Source organism: Anarrhichthys ocellatus, unplaced genomic scaffold (genome assembly GCF_004355925.1).
Source record: "Anarrhichthys ocellatus isolate YVR2014 unplaced genomic scaffold, GSC_Weel_1.0 scaffold9, whole genome shotgun sequence".
NCBI classification, from domain to species: domain Eukaryota; kingdom Metazoa; phylum Chordata; class Actinopteri; order Perciformes; family Anarhichadidae; genus Anarrhichthys; species Anarrhichthys ocellatus.
In genome coordinates this window covers 268,229-286,794 of record NW_022280039.1, presented here as the reverse complement: position 1 = coordinate 286,794, position 18,566 = coordinate 268,229, and the positions used below count along the sequence as shown (strand labels likewise).

General features: G+C 42.7%; 2 protein-coding genes across 10 annotated transcripts in view; one reads left to right on the top strand and one right to left on the bottom strand.

The window, feature by feature from the left end:
- Window positions 1-451: 451 nt before the first annotated feature.
- polk (polymerase (DNA directed) kappa) lies at window positions 452-7,322 on the bottom strand. 5 transcript variants are annotated; one of them, XM_031849212.1, is made up of 15 exons: window positions 7,231-7,322; window positions 6,943-7,126; window positions 6,516-6,635; window positions 6,231-6,383; window positions 5,792-5,923; window positions 5,462-5,615; window positions 5,057-5,278; window positions 4,576-4,700; window positions 4,187-4,353; window positions 4,050-4,082; window positions 3,864-3,960; window positions 2,964-3,135; window positions 1,815-2,810; window positions 1,124-1,172; window positions 452-1,027 (listed from the first exon to the last, which is right to left on the bottom strand). In XM_031849212.1, exons 2-15 carry the CDS (start codon window positions 7,069-7,071, stop codon window positions 946-948), a joined length of 2,631 nt encoding a protein of 876 aa, XP_031705072.1. In that variant the 5' UTR covers window positions 7,072-7,126; window positions 7,231-7,322; the 3' UTR covers window positions 452-945. The 5 variants fall into 5 exon arrangements, with proteins under 5 accessions (XP_031705072.1, XP_031705067.1, XP_031705069.1 ...); XM_031849207.1 differs by having other exon boundaries at window positions 1,137-1,172; XM_031849209.1 differs by having other exon boundaries at window positions 1,137-1,172; window positions 6,943-7,145; window positions 7,231-7,304.
- A 666-nt stretch (window positions 7,323-7,988) lies between these two features.
- Window positions 7,989-18,566, top strand: part of LOC116384493 (ceramide transfer protein) — a 17,880-nt gene continuing 7,302 nt past the window's right edge. Inside the window, exons 1-7 of one of the 5 annotated variants that reach the window (XM_031849214.1) lie at window positions 7,989-8,693; window positions 8,881-9,015; window positions 11,287-11,403; window positions 15,602-15,709; window positions 15,955-16,093; window positions 17,242-17,331; window positions 17,438-17,595. In XM_031849214.1, coding sequence (XP_031705074.1) covers window positions 8,604-8,693; window positions 8,881-9,015; window positions 11,287-11,403; window positions 15,602-15,709; window positions 15,955-16,093; window positions 17,242-17,331; window positions 17,438-17,595 — 837 coding nt within the window. In that variant the 5' untranslated portion in view covers window positions 7,989-8,603. The other 4 variants (XM_031849213.1, XM_031849215.1, XM_031849216.1 and 1 more) reach the window with 4 other exon arrangements.

Below are 18,566 nucleotides of genomic sequence, written 5' to 3'. Positions count from 1 at the left end.
ATGATAACAGAGACTATTTACCAAGTCACACTTCACCTGTGTTACACAACTAGTATGGTGCATGACTGTGGCTTCATTTATATCATACTTTGAGAATGTTGTGCAATGTTTACACAAGATTTACATGAAGCTCTAATAGAAGTTTAACTTGTTTGTAGAGGGATGTTGCACTAGTTACACACTGCTCTTTAAGAGCAATGTTTCACATTCACACCCGAGGCAATACAGTCTGTTGCTGCTGGTCATTGTGCAGCATGTGTTTTTCAGTTTTTAGAGCAGCAACACTACAGTGTTAACCCTACTGTATACCATTTCTTCAGTAAGCCAACCCTTTTGGTTAAAAGTGAGATTAGTAGAGAATAATAATTATAATAATAAACTGTGGAAAAGCCACCACCCAAAGTGAAATTTCAGCAGAAAAGTAATTTATTTCTTATATAACTTTGATTTACACGATAGAAGGATTCTCTTATCTTCATTATTAGACATACACAGTATTATCATTGGAAAACACAATAAATACAACTGTAAATTACTGCAAATATCTGAATAAAATAACTTCATGAAGATAAATTAAAAAACTCACACAGGCACCTCAGTGTCTAATAAATACTCCTATGATCCAGTACGCATACAGTAAAATAAAAACATTACGCTTATCTTCAGTGAGTAACAGAAACAAGAAATAAAACTGGCACACAGTTTGCCAGAATTTGTCTTTTGTCATCTTTAATTTCTCATCTAGTGTCTGCCTTAAAAAAACCAAACAAGGCATATTAGTGCAAATACTGTATAAATTACAGATTTCTGAAGACTTTTTTTATATGGCTTTGTGTGCAATTTAAAACTGCTCAGTGGAGCGGGAGGGGAGAGGTGTTTTCCATTTCCTGAAGGAAACTTCCTCAGTTCCTCCAGACAAGGATGGACGTTCTTCGTGCACGACCGTCACCGGAAGAACTTGTCAATGGTGTTGCGAGAACCGAGGCATTTAGCCTTTTTAGAAGGAGGAGAGGAAGGCGAGTCCCGTCTGAAAGTCAATAAAAGACTATTTTACCTACAGTACATGGAATATTAAGATACAGCATACAGCATGCAGCAACAGTCTGTAATCAAGCTGTCTCACCTTTTGGTTTTACCTTTAGTTGCTTGCATTGGCAGGAGACGGCTTCTGTCTGTGAACAGAAACAGACACTCGTGAACATAGAAAGAAAAAACACTCTCTGACGATAACAATGACATCTACCAAGGAGGTGCAAAATTGCAGCACCTCTTCAGGGATATAAAGAATGCAATTTCTGAGGCAGGCTTGTTGAAGAGGAAACTGGGGTTCAGTTCATTGTAGAAAATGAATAGGTGAGAAAGTGATTTAGCCATTTCCAAAAGCAGGGCAAACGAAGCCCCACTGGCTGAAATGAGATGTCTTTTTCTCAGCGGGAATCGATACAAACTTCTCACACAATGTCACTGTCAATAGATAACACCGACATCCTCCCAAATAGACATTCCTTCTGTTAACTCCAAATATGCCACACAGCCACAGTTCATAGGCGTTACTAGCAGGGTCGTATCCGTCCTCAGCACAGATTAGATCCACAAAGGAAACACTGACATGACCGTACCTGGAACGCTGAAGTACACAGGGAACAAAATGCTCAAAGTGGCTATAAACAATATTTTTATAACAATAACAATTTAAACGTGAAAGGGGTCTCTCTCTTTAGAGATTCATCACCTGAACCTGAACTGTTGTGCTCACAACTGATTTCACAACTGATTCCAAGGGGCCAAACTAAATTTAGTACACACACACTCACCTATGGCCTTGCTATTTATCACTGAAGGTGGATTCATGGGCGATGATGTCTGCCCCCCCAGCTCATGTAGGACCTCCTGGTTCAGGCAGAGGTCAACGTGGTGGTTGAAGATAGTGAGGTCATCACTGTCCTGGGTCAGCTGACATACTGGGCAGATGAGGTCGGGGCCTTTATCATGACATGACTGAGGCTGTCCCGAGGTGACCGTTCTATTGTCGCCATTGATCAACAAAACCGTTTGAAGAGAATCGTTTTCCAAGTTGTGCTGGTCTTCTTGAGGATCAACTCTGCTCGACTCAAACTCTTCACATTCCTTCTGGCCATTCTTGAGGTCCAGGTCTGACTCCGTGTCAGATATTGTGCATTGGCTTGGATTTCTAGAGGCATCACTGAGACACTGGTCTATGTGTCTGTTGAAGACATTCAAATCAGTGGTCTCCACCTGCCGGAAACACACCGGACAGGTGAGGCTCTCCGACACTGTGCCGCCACAGCCTGATGTGGATGCGTGGGCCTCTACGGGGGAAACAAAGTCCTTTTCTGAGGGATCTGAGGCTGTACAGTGACTCTTGTGCGCTTCTGTTGAGGACTCTACACCCTTTTCAGCACACGGGCCAGTGGAAGCAACCACAGAAGCATTCTCCCCATGTACTTCCTTTTGTGTGCTTGCATTCCCTGCCTGGAGTTGCAGTCGTTTGGCATGAGCCCGTTGGAAGAAAGACTGTTTGGGTTCCTCACTAGTCTGACCCCCCTCGAACCCCCTCTGCTTACTCCCCCAGGGTACTTCATCCTGTCTCTGGCACTTCTGCGCAAGCGGAAGACAAGCAAGGGGCCCAGTTTGGAAGGATTGATTGGAGAGATTCTTTTTCTCAAGCTTTTGATTCATTCCTTGGGAAGAGCCACTAGAGTCTGTCTTGCCTGGCTTTAGAAAGCCAACGATGCTCCTCTGCAGGGGCTTTTTATCATCCGAACTGACAAAAGCGGATATTCTTACACCTACGAGCAGAAAAACAAATCATCGAGAGAAAACTTCAAAATGAATGCCAACTGTGTTATTATTTCCACATGCAGCGTGTCACGGATCATTTCGATTTATTTCAAGGTAGTAAGAATAATTGATATCTAAGTTATATTGCTGTATCTAATTACCCATGAGTCTCAGTCTGAGAGGCTGGGGGCTTTCATTGTCGATTTCCGTTTTCAGTAGGTCCTTAGAAACAGCAAAAATCTCATCCACTGTAGCAACAGCATACGACAGCGTCAGCGCCCTGCTTTTTACCTCAAAGTTCACGTTCTTCAGCTTCAGTGTTACCGTTTTACCCTGAAGGAAAATGAAGAAAATACACAGTTGAATTCATATCAGGGAAAACAGTTGAGGTCATTTCTGTCTGCTGTCAAACAACCTCTTAATTATAAGCATAGTCAATGATACTGTGTGGAAAGGCCTTGCACGACAAACAGACATCCGTCATATCACTTGTCAGAATGCATTTTGTGAGTAAAACGCCACAAAGCGCTTTCATAGTAATGTGATCATCTCTCCCAGGGAGACATTTCCAAGGCTGATAGTAACCCTGTCTCCTTAATGGCCCTCCATTTCCTCCAGCTATCAAGGCCACATCAGGGCCCCGGCAGGGGGGTGATGGTCGTGCCAAGCCAACCAGATCTTTCTCCATCGATTGGAAAAGGAACGAACAGGTTCAGGTAATTGTATGAGATTCTGTCTGGAGTAAGGGTGATTCTAGGGAGGCCAAGAATATGTTATTCTAATATTGCCCTTTTCTCTTGATCCTTTTTGTGGTGTCTATTGGTGTGCAAATATTCCCAGTGCTTGTTTTATTTAGCTTCTATTTGCTCAGTCTGAGCCAATCAAAGGGAGGCAAGATCCACCCAAGCAATGTCTCAGCAGTATACAGCGTAACCCCATGTATCGGTGATGTTACCACGACAGGTGACCAAATATGTCTTCAAGACAGCCCACTTGTTCATAAGATATGCACAGAGGTATAGTCATGTTGCAAAATACATAAAGCGACGCTGGTTCTCTACCTTTAGACCTTCTTTCTTCATGTCTTCTGCCAAGTCTTCACAGAGCTCCCTGCAAAAGGACAACTGCTCCTCAACGTTACTCAGTTCTTTGAATGTCCTGTAAAGATTAAGTGGGACAAAGAGGAAATGAGGGAGAAGTAAGAGGATGGACACTCATTGTCACTTTGTGCTTCATTAAAACCATACCTTTCTGTGCTCATGCTTTTCCGTTCTTCATGCCTGTATAAAAGCAAAGGCAGTGAGCATTATCTCCTCTCTCTGAACTGGACTGTTTTATTTCTTGATCAGTTGTGTTGAGTTTTATTAAACAGACAGTGAAGTACCTAGGTATACATGTGGAGCCCAGACCCAAGGAAACCTGCATGAGATGATGCCAGGCTGTCTCCGAGAACAACAACAGCAGCAGCTCCATCTGCTGGCCAAGATGAGAACAGCTGCTGACGCCAAGAGCATTCAGCATCTTCTCACTCACTTTCCCTATGCCAGACACCTGGAAAGGATACACAAACACGTGTTTTACGGTCTTTAAATATTGATGATTCAAACATCTTTCCTCTATCTGCAGTACATCATTAGTCACTTTACACCCCATCTGTCAGCCTTTAATAATACAGAAACACATGACCGCATTCTAACATCTTTCCATAATTATTCACCAACTCCACTCCAAGACTCTCTGTACACGGTTTAGTTTGAGAAATGTGTAGCGTACTTTGCGAACTGGGAGATTCTGGACAAAGTCCATGACTGCCTCTCTGGTGGAGGGGAGTCTGTATTGGCCATTGGGCTTGTTCTTGTCACTGCACACCTTGGCAAGCATCGTGTTTGGAGCAATTCCTAGAAGAGTGAGTAGCATGATTGAATAGTGTGTTTTTAAATGAACGGCTGGTAAAACATACACATAATCTTGATCATAATTTTACACAAAATGTGAGAGGAAGACTTTTATTATTATTGTTGAGCAGTTTGTTTTTGCAAAGAATGAATTATACTATTATATAATAGTTTCTTATTCAGAAAGTGGGGAAGAAAGAAAGGGAAGACAACAAATATGCCAGAAGAGTGAAACATTTAACTTTCGCTGAACACTTTCTGCTGTCAAACTCAAACGTAAAATGTTTAACGACAGCAAGACACACTGACGAAAAGGGATAGTGTTGTATAAATCCCGTCAGAATAGTTTTTATGCGTACCTGCACTGGCAGTGAGCGTGGTCTTCTGCTCAATGCGGAAGCGCATCTCTCTCACGGCCTCCTCAACGGACGTACCAAACACCTCAAATGCACTACCAGCAGCACCGACGCCTTCAGAGTCCAACAGGCAGGGAGAGGTGCTCGGGCTGTCCTCGAACAGGAGCGGAGAGAGGTCCTTTTCCTCTGGCACTGCCACCTGGGGAAGCTCAATCTGCTCTTCACCTTTACAGAAAAGAAATTACTTCTCACAATAGCCTGATGGATTTCTAGTGTATGAAACGTTGATCGTGCAACAGTGTTCCCTGTCATATTATGTACACAGCAAATGTGGCAAAAGTTGCAGGAAGAAAACACAACAATCCATCACAGCATGTAATCATTCAACATTTCTGTGTAATTAAGTACTGCCTGTAGCGTCGCTGCTGGCGCGGAAGCGATGTGTACGTGAGGATTCTGGCCAGCTCCGTCTCTGTTCCAGGTGGTCTGTAAAATCCAGATAGGCTTCATCCAGGCTCATGGGCTGGAAGTGAGGGTCATAGTGTGCGAAAACCTCCCGGATCTAACAAGAGTGATACAAATTCATGAGCACCTGTTGGTTTAAGAAAGGGCCACAAAACAGTTGCATAGCATTTGTTTTTTAATGCAAGTTTCAAGAGCTATTCATCTCTTTGTGTGTGTGTGTGTGTGTGTGTGTGTGTGTGTGTGTGTGTGTGTGTGCTTTGCCATCGCTCGTACCTCTTCACTCACAGCTCTGTATTTAGCAAAGTTGGTTGGAACAATAACTAAGTTGGGGCAGAGTTTCTTTGCAATGAACCCAGGCATGGCAGCTCGAACCCCATACTTCCTGGCATGGTAGTTAGATGTTGACTGCAAGAGAAAGGGTGAGATCCAAATAAAATATTTTTAATTTGTCTTGAAGTCATAAAACATTGGCACTGGTTTGAATAGCCATGATTTCTAATATTACAGTAAAGTACAGTTCAATGAATTTAAAATGTAATATATAAAATACACATGTGAAGACTCATTCCTCTACTGTGATTTGTAAAAATGTAGTTTTGCTGCATTATACTGTGAGGATCGTGGTTAGAGGTTTACAATGATGTGCTCCAGTATGTCATAAATATTTAATTGTTTCAAGAAACTGTGTACATTTGTTCATATTTTAACCCACCAGCATGCTCATGGATCCTACAGCCATGGGCTTGTCCTTCAGCTCAGGACAGTCTCTCATCTCCACAGCAGCGTAGAAAGCGTCCATGTCCACATGCACAATCACACGGCTGAGATCACGACTCTTTTCAAGCTCGGCGGACATCCTCTCCACCTACAAAGAGATTTAATGAAAAACACTTGAGTCGTGTGACATTTAAAATGCAGCCTTTTCATTTAATAAGCACATCAAATTTGTTTTTGAATGACCCGATGCAGACCAGACCCAGATGAATCCATGTCTTACCTGAGCTTGTGCTTTCTGTAACTGCTGTTCTGTGATCTGGGCCTTTTGTAGCATCATCTTCTCAATGCGGTGGTTCACCTGCTGCTCTTTCTTCACCTCATTCTCATAAAACCTCGATCCCTGCAGGGAAGACGACAAGGACAATCAAGAGTTACAGATTCTGTAGCACATCTATAATGAAAAGCTACGATAGCAATATCTATTTTAGGACTGTGTATGTGATGACACAGGGGATATGGGACTTTCACACAAGGCTGGACACAGCCAGTAAAACTGGGCCTCACAGTTCATATAGTCCACAGCAGCTGTAGAGCCTTGTCCTTTCTAACACATCAGTTATCTTTGTTTAGATTCCTATGTATGGGAGAGTCTTGCTATGCCATACAGGAATAAACAGAACAAGTCTATTTAAGTTATTAGTTCATACCTTGGATGACTCCATGATGATTTTGTTGATCTTGTCCCTGTCAAGACCCTCCATGCCTGCCTTGTTGTCATTGAGGGCCATCCTGGAGAGGAAGCCCTCTCCTTTGGTGGATGAAACCCCATTCTCCATCCTGAAGAATGGATCCTCAATGGGAAAACAATCGGGTTTTTTTGGCACCTCTGTTCTAAAGTTAGTTGATAAACCTGTAAGATATCGTAGCTGTGTATTCCATTATGTGTGTGCCTTTTCTATCTAAATCAGAATATCAACAGTAAGTCAGATACGAACCTTTTCACTCTGCGCTGGATCAATCACACCGAATCAAGATCGCTCAGCTGTCCAACGTTTATGTCTGTACATGTTTTGAAAACGAAGACGGTTTGGGCGGGACTTCCGCGTACATGCGTCATCACCGAAAAGGGCGGGACTTAGCCTAAATAAATAGATTCGGTAAGATCACAATGCACTATGAGAACCTTTACTACCACGTTAAATACAGGTTCCATCATGTGCTTGCTTTGAAGCTGTGGACAATGATGGTGGATTTTTACCCCCCTTGACCAGATACAATTTCCTTTTAGATTTTATGTCTGAAAATAGTTTTCAGTTTTTCTAAAAGTAGTCAAACAAAGCATGTGTAAACTACTGTTAAAGTAGCCTTAGCATCGATTGAAACACGTCGATGTATACCGCAGCCAAAGTCAGATAATACGAAACAAAATTCCAAAAGTTGTCTTGCTGATCAATTCATTTACAACCCTCAAATTAAAAAGAAAATCTATGGAAGATTCCAAATTAGCTAAAATAAAACTTATACTTCCGATTTTTTTAAATAAACAACTTAAAGGACTTTCCTGTCATAGTATATTGTATTTACGGTCTATGGGAGGCATCCCTCGTCAAAGAAAATAGTATTGCTCCCACTGTCCAATTGATTTTGTTACGGTTTATGTTGCACTGCAATCCCTATCACAAAAACATGTCTTTTAATTTGAAGGTTAATGTGTGTAACTTCCGGTGTCACTGTCGAGCTTGCCGCCGCGCTGTAAGGTACACAGTAAAGCGTGGCTGCAGCTCCTCCCCCAACCAGCTAGTCAGTCCCCCGCTATATTGCTAACTAAGCTGGGGAACTACAGCAGCGACACAGACCGTTGCTCGTCAGTTGCAGCGTGAAGTTGGGGTACTGCGTTAACACGGAGGTCTTCCTTATTGATCACTCTTTTGAGTGGCTTATCGCCTGCAGCTAAGAACGCTAACGAGAGCAGTCACAACGTGTTCGTTCAGTTAATGTAAGCTAAGCTAGTTGCGTCGTTTGACAGCTAACGCTAACTAGCTAGTCCCATTAGTATTCGAAGTCAGTTTCAAAACAAAGCCCGCAAAAACGGAGAAGTTAAGACACAGCTGTCACCTCCAGAACAGCTTGATACAAAAACAAGCCTGCTACGTTTAAGTCCGTCTACCGACCAAAGATAAAGTACTCGGAGGATGTTTGATACACTCGGTCAATGCCCAGATAACGGTATTTAGCTGACGTTAAGCTTCAGTTAAAGAAGCTGTCAGCTGGTCTGGGCTGTGACGAACTTAAACTAACGTACGCTTTTACGGGACGTGGTTCTGTCAACACATTCAGGTTTAGGTTGTCTTTGAGGCTTTGGATTTAAATGTCCGAGAAGAGTTCATCGTCCGGTTCGGATGAGGATGCGGACCCGGAGTCCGCGCAGCATGTGGAGCTCGGTGGGGTTTTAAGCAAGGTAACGTGAGGTGAACCGGTTTTAATATTACACTGTTTTATACTAGACAATAAATTGTAGTGCAGTTGTCTTAATCATGCACAGCTAGTCTGAATGCATAGTGAACATTACTAGGTCGAATGAATCCCTGCGTGCAGATCTAGTGACTACATAGCTGTTTGTCTTGTCACCTCCCGTGTGTTTACAGTGGACAAACTACATACACGGGTGGCAGGACCGATGGGTCGTGTTGAAAAACAACACTTTGAGCTACTACAAGTCGGAGGATGAACGGGAGTACGGCTGCAGGGGCTCTCTGTGCCTCAGCAAGGCTGTTATCACAGTAAGTATATATCCTGGTAGGTACTGCAGAATGAGTTTAGCACCTGTCCAACAATTCAGGGAATAAGACCTCATAAGATGGGCCACCGTGAAAGGCTTAATTTTCTGCAACAGTGCTCTTGGAGTCGGGTTACCTCTAGAATGTCTCAAATGTTTTCATCCCGTGCGTCTCTGCCTGACATTAGCATGAAGTTGAACTTTAAATCCTTCAATCCACGTTCCTTCAAAGATAGAAAGGTAAACATTAACTAGTAATGACGTTGCTATTAAGATCACATTGGTAGGGAACTGCGTTTCAGCAGACCGAGGGATATTCTTGCTTCAGCAGTCATTTGAGATGTCACGCCTTCCTCCGTGGCAGTTATAAAAGCGGCTACTTGAAGTTGCTGTTCCCATGTGGGTTAAAATGTACGATTCAAACACACACTGTAGAGATCAGACCTGCGTTGTCCCGATGCAGTCATCCTGTGGGTGAGATAAGTAGGAATCCCACACCCTGGTTAAATATTCACTGGTCTCTCGAGCGTACCGCCACCAAGTACAGAGGCCAAACAAAAGGCTTTAGTGTGATTTGTGCAATAGGATTGTATGACTTCAAAACGGGATTAAGGCTACAGTTAGTTTCCTCTGCTGACAGCGGTCACTTGAGTGAGCATTATGCCAATTCCTGTGCTGGTGCAGACCCGAATGGAGCTCCACAAGACGTCCGTAGTGCTTTTGTAATTGTGTTATAGTAGGCTAACTAAGAGTGTACACACTTTAATTACGCACGATCGCTAGTAATTCGAGTAGTGTGACCCACACAGTCTCCTCTTACTGCCTTTCCCTTCTTCCTAAATAGAGCCAGTGCTGTCTACATGAGACTGGCACGAGGACTCAGGAGTGCAGAAACAAGCCTCTGCTTCTCTTCTTGCCTAATATCAGTCTGTTCCACGCTGCGTAGCTGCAGACGCACCGCACTGTCGTCACGCAGGATCAAAATGTGCAGAAAATGTTACTGTCTGAACATTCCTACCGTAGGCCTATAAAGTTCACATCAGTTCCACCTGTTGTCAGTGCATTGCTGTTTTTTGGTGTCAGTTACATGTTTTTAATACAGAGTAAATGCATATAAATGATTCTATTTATTGTGTTAAATATATTTTATTTAAAATACAAGCGTGTTTTTGCACGCACCAGTTTAAAGGCAGCTCGTAGAGGGAAAAACCTTGAGTCTTTAGATGTCCCTTTTGGGAGGAGGTTATCAGTGTTTGACGGATAACCTCCTCTTTCCTAACACTGGAGATGCCACAGTCCTGTACGGGGGGGGGATATTCAGCAGCGCTTATGCAAGTGGAAGGAGATTGTTCAAGGCAGAGGTATAAACTGGGTTGTAAAGCAGAGGTTTATGGGCTGCGTCTGATACAGCACAGTAAGGATTTCTCTGACTGGTAATGGTGTGCAGGCTGGATGCACTTGAGCTCACCATCACACCTCCTTCTAGTGAAATGTACAAACTGGATGTTAACACTTGTGTCTAAGGACGTTGTCTGTGTCTCGATGTCAAAGTGTAACGACAATGTTTGCATAAAGTTATGCAGACGTGGTTCAGAATATATGTTGCTGTTGTCCAAATAGACCAGCTCATTAGCGTCATTCAGTAAATTGAATTAAACTTTGACAACGTGAGGTTATGTCAGCTGACAGAGCAGCTGTAGTCTTGGTTCTACTCAGGAGAAAAACAGGAAGGAGATTAAAGTCAACCGTGTCTCATTTCTTTGCAAAACAGATACCTCCTCAGCGGAGTGCTGTGGTCAAATTCCAATCTCAGAGGAAACAGGAATTCTCTGTTGCACGTGTGTGAGTGGGGTGCATTGTAGGATGGGGGAGTGAAATAGTTGAACGATTAGGCCGAATAGTAGCAGGAAAAGTTGTGATGACCCAGGTTCAGGCTGAAAGACTATCTGTTTTTACACAGTTCTGTAGGGTTGTGCCTGCAGACATAAGACATCAGTTCCTAATTAAAATTCCTGTTTTTTGTGTGTCAGAGGCTTTTCTGTGACTGATAGAAACCATGTGTGTCTAGAATGTGTCATCACTCGTCAGCCAGTGTCACAAACGGACTGTACAGGCTTTATAGTGGGATGTTTGCTCTAAATCCAAGGGGAAAAGTTGCATTGAGTTTTTTTTAGTGTTTTGGAATATAGATCTTTGGTTTTGGTGATAGTATTCTCTGATGTGCTCTGCCTAATAAGCATTCATGACTCATGAGCCCTCTCCTCTCTCTTTACAGCCTCATGAGTTTGACGAGTGTCGCATTGACATCAGCGTGAACGACAGCGTTTGGTACCTCAGAGCTGAAGACCCCGAGCACAGACTCCAGTGGATCGAGTCGATAGAGCTGCACAAGGTGAGTGGAACGGCTTCTCTTCCTCCGTAGAGTTTCTGGATCTTTCTCGCTGGCTTCCTTTTGCACCGTCAGACTGCCTTGTGATAAAGTTGTTCATGGGAATGTTGCCTACCTGCAAGCAAGTCAGCTGCATCATCCTGATCTACTGATTAATACTACAGATACTCAGTTTGCCTGAATCCAGTCCCTGTTGTTCTGAAGGATTCTTTGTTATTTTTGTGGTGAAACGGAACAAGTTTCTTGTTTCATCTTATGTCATTTTTTTTGGCAAATCATCTGCTAAAAACCTCGTGTTATTCACATTTTTCAGGTATTTAGGTTACATTTTGTGTCAGTTTTGTTTTTTTCCAGAACATGCAGGGAGTTCTCTGTTTTGTTCAGTGAGCTGGGTGTGGCAGGACAGGGATTGGGACGGACACACACAGACAGCCCTTCACCCTGGGAATGGCAAGAATCTGTGGAGTGAGGTGCAGTGGTGGTGGGGGGGATCTCCTGTTATCAAATACCAGGCAGCTGTTCACTCCATGACATCAAGTGAACATGAACATCAGTGAAGTGTGTAAAGCACAGCAGATAATACGTGAAAATAATCAGTTCACATAATGCTGTGATACAGCCGGCTATACACGTTTAGTTTGTGTAAGTCTGCTCTAAAGATAAGCTAGCTATCCATTTCTTTAGTGTAGTTGTTGTCACTGTGTTCTACTCTACGGATAAACTTAAGTAATATCAATCAGTACGTTTGTACTGTGACCTTTGGTGAAGTGCAGTTCTTTGTTATCTGTGTTATCTGGTGACGTGTGTGTGTGTGTGTGAGGGAGTGAGAGACAAACGTATATCAGCAGTGCATCTGCCACATAAAAGCGCTGTAGTTGAGAGACCACCCTTTAAAAAACAAAAATAATCACTATCCTGTGAATTCTCATCAGGCCGGCTTCTCCACTAAAGCGGTGCTGTGGATGGTGTCGTTAGTGCTGCTGGGTGTTGGCAGTTGAGTGTGATTGACCGCCGGTCTCCCGTCCGTTAACGGCAGCGTGAGAGTATTTCAGGGTTGTGTCTGGAGTGTGACCTACAGTGACCTTGGTAAGCCTCGTGCAGCCCTACCAGCACGAGGTAGGGCTGCACGAGCCCTACTTGTTCTAGGTGAGCTTGTCTGCACTGCTCCCAGCTGGAAAGAGAGGAAGTTGCATTCAGTGTTCACAATTGCAACCGTTTTTCTGCTTTTAATCTGTGTTAAGACGACATGAAACCAAATGTTAGGTCTGTAACTTCTGTTATGAGTTTATGTCAGAATCTAATGACTATCTTTGTGCTTTAACATGGGTCGAACAGGCAGTGATTTCAGCTTTTGAATGTGTTGTTTAAGCCACTTATATAAGCATATTCCTATTACCAAATCAGGCTGATATTGTACGGGGAAAGAAAACATTTTTTTGCGAGGCCATTTGTGTTTTTATGTGTGGGTGTGTTTGTGTTGGTGGTGGAAAAAGTTGTGCCGAGTGTAGGGACGTTAAGTGCAGCTCTTGATGAATAATGCATTTTTTTTATTATTTTTTTACCGCCCGTTCTCACAGCAACAAAAATCAAGAGGGACACTCTCGATCAGACTGTTGAGACTCTTCCATTCTGTCACCTTCAGAGGGGCGATCTGGGAGGAAACGGGGAGAAACCCCTGAATCCACCACTTCTTCAGGCTGCTTGTTGGCACAGTCTGAACAGTATTGACCTCGATCACACTTCACCACGAGATATCAATAAATCAAAAAAAGATGAAAGGAGAGTCAGGTAGATGGAAATTATGCAGAAGATTCTAATGTTCTTCCCTGCCTCCCACTCTCTCTCTCTTTCTCTCATAATATAAATGAGACTCACCCACCCATTTGGTACTTAGGTGGTTTATCACACAGCCAGCTCTGGACAGCCCTCGTCTCTCTCTCTAATACATTTATGCATGCAGCCTTTTTTTATCCCTCTCTCGCGCTGTCTCTCTTACATGCAAACACACACACAGTCCCGGGTTGTTTGCTCAGTGATGGATGCTGGACATAAAGATGGACCCGGTGGAAAGGTTTCACATATCAGGGTGTGTGTGTGGTCCGTTGAGTGGAGAGCATGTACGTGTGTGTCTTTGAGTCCATGTGTGTTTCTGCAGAAGACCCGCTTCGCTCTGCTGACGATTTTCAAGACTCGTCCTTTTGGCTCAGCCTTCAGCGAGCGTCTGCCACTCCTCTGGCTGCTTCGGAGAAAATTACTTTTTCCTCATTTCCCTCTCTTTTAGCTGCTTTCTTTTTCTTGATGAGCTAAGCTGAGCCAGTGTGGCTTTTCTTCTCCACCTCCTCCTCCTCCTCTTCCCTTTTGTTCCTCAGTGAGGTGTGTCCAGAGAAACCGGACTACTGGATTTAAGCCTCTGAATTGTCAGTGTTGAGGGAGCGTCTGTGCCATGTTGGGGCCGGCAACTCGTCGGGACTGCAGCGGTGTCCTGCTCTGCTTTGGGTGTTGGAATGGTGGAATGGTGGGCTTATAGCATGTTGGCATGGCTTGCTCACTGTCACTCATCACTAAAGTCTGTAGTTGGTATGCCAGTGTTGGGATATAAATGATAAACATGGCCCGTCTTTGCCTTCCTACATACATGGCATCAATTTTTATTTCCTATTTGCATGCGTGCAGTTAGAAGAACTGATGCTTATTAATTGTACTCCACGGCATGTCCGTCATTGAAAGAGATCACTATTACACTCATCTCACTACCATCACAGCGCTGTGGGTATAAGTGTCGCTTCATGTGTTGTGTTTGGGTGTTTGATCGGCTGTGTCATGCAGCTGAGCAGAAGAGCCTCTAGAGTCTTACAGATTGGTCTTATTGTTGTAGATACCCAAAGGCTCTGTTTGTTTAAGGAATTGAAATGTAATAGCAGGACACGTATGTTGTATGTCCTGTTTTTTAGACTGGGACAGGTATTTTTAGGGCAGGAGTTTTCTCGTTATATTATTGATTTTCATTTTTATTTTACAATATTCATGCAAAATGTTCCACTCCCTTTGTGTGTGTTTTGTATTTTTTCTGGTAGGGTTAGTTTGAATTATGTAAATGATTTAGTTTATGAGTGATAAGATGCGTCCGGTGACTGGTAGGATGGGTGCTGGATCACAGAAATATCTAGTGGGATTAAAATAATGAATTAATGATTAATGCTTACATTTATCACATTACTCTTAATATCACAGCAATCATGGGATTGTAAGAATGTAAACAGACCCTTTAACAGCAAATATTGAGACTTTATTTTCTGTTGGCCTGGTCTTGAACAGTCTATCAATATACGTGTGCTCTCGCTCTAGTTTATCACCTGACTTTGCTCACTGTTGTCAAGAAGTACCTCTGCTATTCCAGTTTTACTAAACAGGACTAGCACACAGTCCTTTGTTAATTCAACATCAAGAGGAAAGTACACACAAAGGAATGACTAAACCTCAGCAAACATAAATGTAGGCTCATAAGAAATACAAGCGTGTTAAGATCCTGACTCGCACGTAAAATATATTCAGACTTTAGCTTGTTCCACTAGCTCCTCATTACTGTTTCTACCGGTTAAGTAAACGTATGAGTGTAAGTACGGGACATATATTGGGTCATGAATTTGCTGTCTCTCTCTCTCTAATGTAGTGGCTAATAGTCAACAGCTGCATGTGGGACAAACACGAATATTTTGCTTTGGTTGGATTGGCTGGGTGTACCTGCACTACGTGCACTGTATGTATAATAACATTCTGACACTTTGCTGAGTTGGCAGTCCCAGGGATTGTCATAATTTAGCTGATTAATGGAACAGATGCAGTCGCTGCCTCTCCCTCCCTAGAGCCGGGTCATACGAGACGCTGCACTGTATCTCCTAACCGGTACGACAGTATTTTCTGCCAGAAAGTCTCAATCAAGCCCAGATGTGGCCACTTTTGGATACAGTGTGATGTATTTTCACTGTTCCTCAACCACCCAGTGTCAGGTCCGCTGGCTGGGTTGTTTATCTGTGTAGGTGTCGGCCCTGCTGTGGTCGGGCTCAGCATTACTCAGTGCTGCTGACTGCTCGGAGTGATCTCTGTCTGGTATATTTATTAGAAGCAGACTTTTTTTAATTAATTTGCGATTGTTTAATGTGTTTTGTGCACATACTGATCTTCTGTTCCCTCTGGATTTCAGGCCGAGTCTGGTTATGGGTCAGAAACCAGTCTCAGGCGTCATGGTTCCATGCTGTCTCTTACCTCAGCAGCCAGTGCCTTGTCTGCCACGTCCACATCCTCCTTCAAGGTAAAGACACGAGAGTCTGAAGATGTTCGGCACTGTCGGATCATGTCGGACTCTCAGGCCCTCACTGAACTATTTCCATCGATACACAAAAGCCCCTTCTGAAAATACCTGAAGCCAAGCCGCTACATCTGTTGTTTCTTTTCTCAGTTGTCCAATGTTTTGTACTGATGTACAGATGTTTTTTATGATGACCGTGGTTAAAACAAGAGAACTACTGCTCTCTACTTCTGTTTCTCTCTGCTCAGAAGGGGCACAGGTTGCGTGAGAAACTATCAGAAATGGAAACCTTCCGGGACATTCTGTGCAGACAAGTGGACACGCTGCAGAAATACTTTGACTCCTGTGCTGATGTTGTCTCCAAAGATGAATTCCAAAGGGACAGAGGTAACCTGTGGCATAAATACACGATTTATTTGGTATAAATACACTTCATTTGTTTTTTTAGGAGTTTGTAAACATGTAGTGAATAAAGGAGAATTTGTCTTCTTATCATATGTTTAGCGCACACAGTCTGCAGATAATTCAGAATAATTTTGGGTGACATATTTCCTCTCTCTTTTCTTTCATATTGATATTCTTCCACACCGATGGGCAGTTTACTGACAGGATAACCAAAATATAAACCAAGGATAAATATATGATGTGGAGGAACATATAAAGCCGAGTTGATCATGTATATTACTGCAGGAAGTTGCATCATGTTTTATTTTTCAAACACAATTTTGGGTATCTGACATTAGTTTGCATAATTGGTCAATGGCACAAAAATACAAAAACGTTCTCTGACATTTTAAACTGAAATGTACAGTTGTAAAACAAAAACACACAAACGGACCATGGGGGGCGGGACTTGTACAAACAGGACCGTTTCTCTATCATCGTGTTTGCATTGTTTTGAAGTCCAGCGGCCGTAAAATGTTCACGCAATCTCAGTTTTTTAATCAAGATAATTTTACTAGAATCAAGATGACTATAATAAAGTAGCTGGACTTAAACGTGGAGTCAGCTGTTTGGCCGGCAGCTGGTGTTTGTGGCGCTTGTATCGTTCAGTTCAGGATATTTAGAGCAGTGTGGACAAAAGGAATTAGTCTTGATGTTTACTGGCCAAGGAAAAATTTCCTAGATGGAGCTTTCCTTGGCTCATGCAGTATGAAAGTTGAAGGAGCGTGTTTGGCTCATTGAGAAAGGAAACAAAAATCGATCCACTTCCAGGGCACTCTGTGGGTTGTTTAATCTCTGAGGAAGAGGCTCCAGCAGCTTTCATACTGAACTTTTTCTCTCGTGCAGGTTAAACAAACATGTAGTTTATTCTAGATGATGCTTTTGCTAGAAATGTCGTGTTGCTGCTTCAACAATTGTACAATTAAGAAAAAGTATTAACTCTGGAGGTGTTAATACACCTGTTGATAGGAATGCTTAATCAGCTATACGTATGTCCAGGTTAAGGTATTTCTGCTGTTTAATAGTTTGGTTAACTGGACAGATAGATAGTAGATGCATCTTAAACAATGTTGCTCTCTTATTTGTAGTAGAGGAGGACGAGGAAGACGAGGAAGACTTTGCTACAACTGCAAGAGCCGAGGGGGAACATAATCAAAACAACAATGGCAGCAAAGAGAAATGTGAGTTTAACCTGCAGATCATTGCTTCATTTGAGAATATCTGTGAAATGTGGGGCCTTGAAATGACTGATTTCACTTTAAAAGCTTTTGTTTTTGTCTGTGCCAGTGTTTCCCCCCGCCAGTCCCAAAAGTATGAATGGAATAGACTTCAAGGGGGAGGCCATCACCTTCAAGGCCACCACAGCAGGCATCCTCTCTACGCTGTCGCACTGCATCGAACTGATGGTCAAACGAGAGGACAGCTGGCAGAAGAGGCTGGACAAGGTGCGGTCCACACACTTAGTGAATAAAATGAATCTCACTCGCAGTGTGCTAAATGTCCTGTGACTAATGTGCAGTTTACTGAGTAGGCGTGTCCGCAGCTGTGCTAATTGCGGCCTTCCTTTGTCTTTGAGGAGTTAGTTATCTGCTGTCCAAATGTCTAACAATGGTTGCAGAATGTGAGAACAGTCAACTATTCATGGTGAAAGGGAAGTTGATGGAAAAAGTTACTCTACATATGTAGAGTAGTTGTTTTGGAAAGGCTAGAGGGGATTGAAGGGAGTTTGCTCTGATGTTGACTTCTATGTAAAATACACTGGCTGTATTTAATACACAGACCTATGAATGAACAGGTTGGGATGTAGTTCAGATCTGCTAATAGTCATTATTCTTTGTTACATCTTTCTTGGTTATAGAAGATTTTAATTGATGTGTTTGAAAGTTCATTTGTTCCTAATTTGCAATTTGTAAATCTGTTTGTGTTTAAGCGCTCTATCAATGTTCTTTGTGGGAAATGTTGAGCTGCTTTAATGGACGGTGCCTTTTAGCAAACTATTTCACATTTAAGCTGTTTAACTGCCAACTTGCAATTTTAAAGCAAGATGGTGTTAAAAAACAGAGTGCTTAGTCAGCAGTCAAAGACTGGGGGAAAACTGTTAGTGTCTCAAATTACAAAGTCCGTAACTTGTTTTTATTGGACGTAGCGGGTTTACAGGTAGTTACTGAAAACCAGCTAAATCAACTGTAACATTAATCGCTATAATGAACATGAACATTTCAAAACAGTCAGACTCCCTTATCACAAGCTCAAATGCACCTGTTGCCCATAATGAGCTTTAATCCTTTTGCTATTTGACTGTTTTGTTTTTGGTTGCGGTTGAAGTTCCCATAACACTCTATTCCATTAATTGATTTATCTTCATCCAGAGGTGTGTGTGTGTGTGTGTGTGTGTGTGTGTGTGTGTGTGTGTGTG

Bases quoted from the DNA above. Each gene is read 5' to 3' on its own strand.
- polk (XM_031849207.1), bottom strand. From the start codon at position 7,071: ATGGAGAATGGGGTTTCATCCACCAAAGGAGAGGGCTTCCTCTCCAGG. The intron at 4,354-4,575 runs GTACGCTACACA...TATCCTTTCCAG, and splicing joins AGAATCTCCCAGTTCGCAAA to GTGTCTGGCATAGGGAAAGT. The intron at 1,028-1,136 runs GTAAAACCAAAA...ATTGACTTTCAG, and splicing joins GCCAATGCAAGCAACTAAAG to ACGGGACTCGCCTTCCTCTC.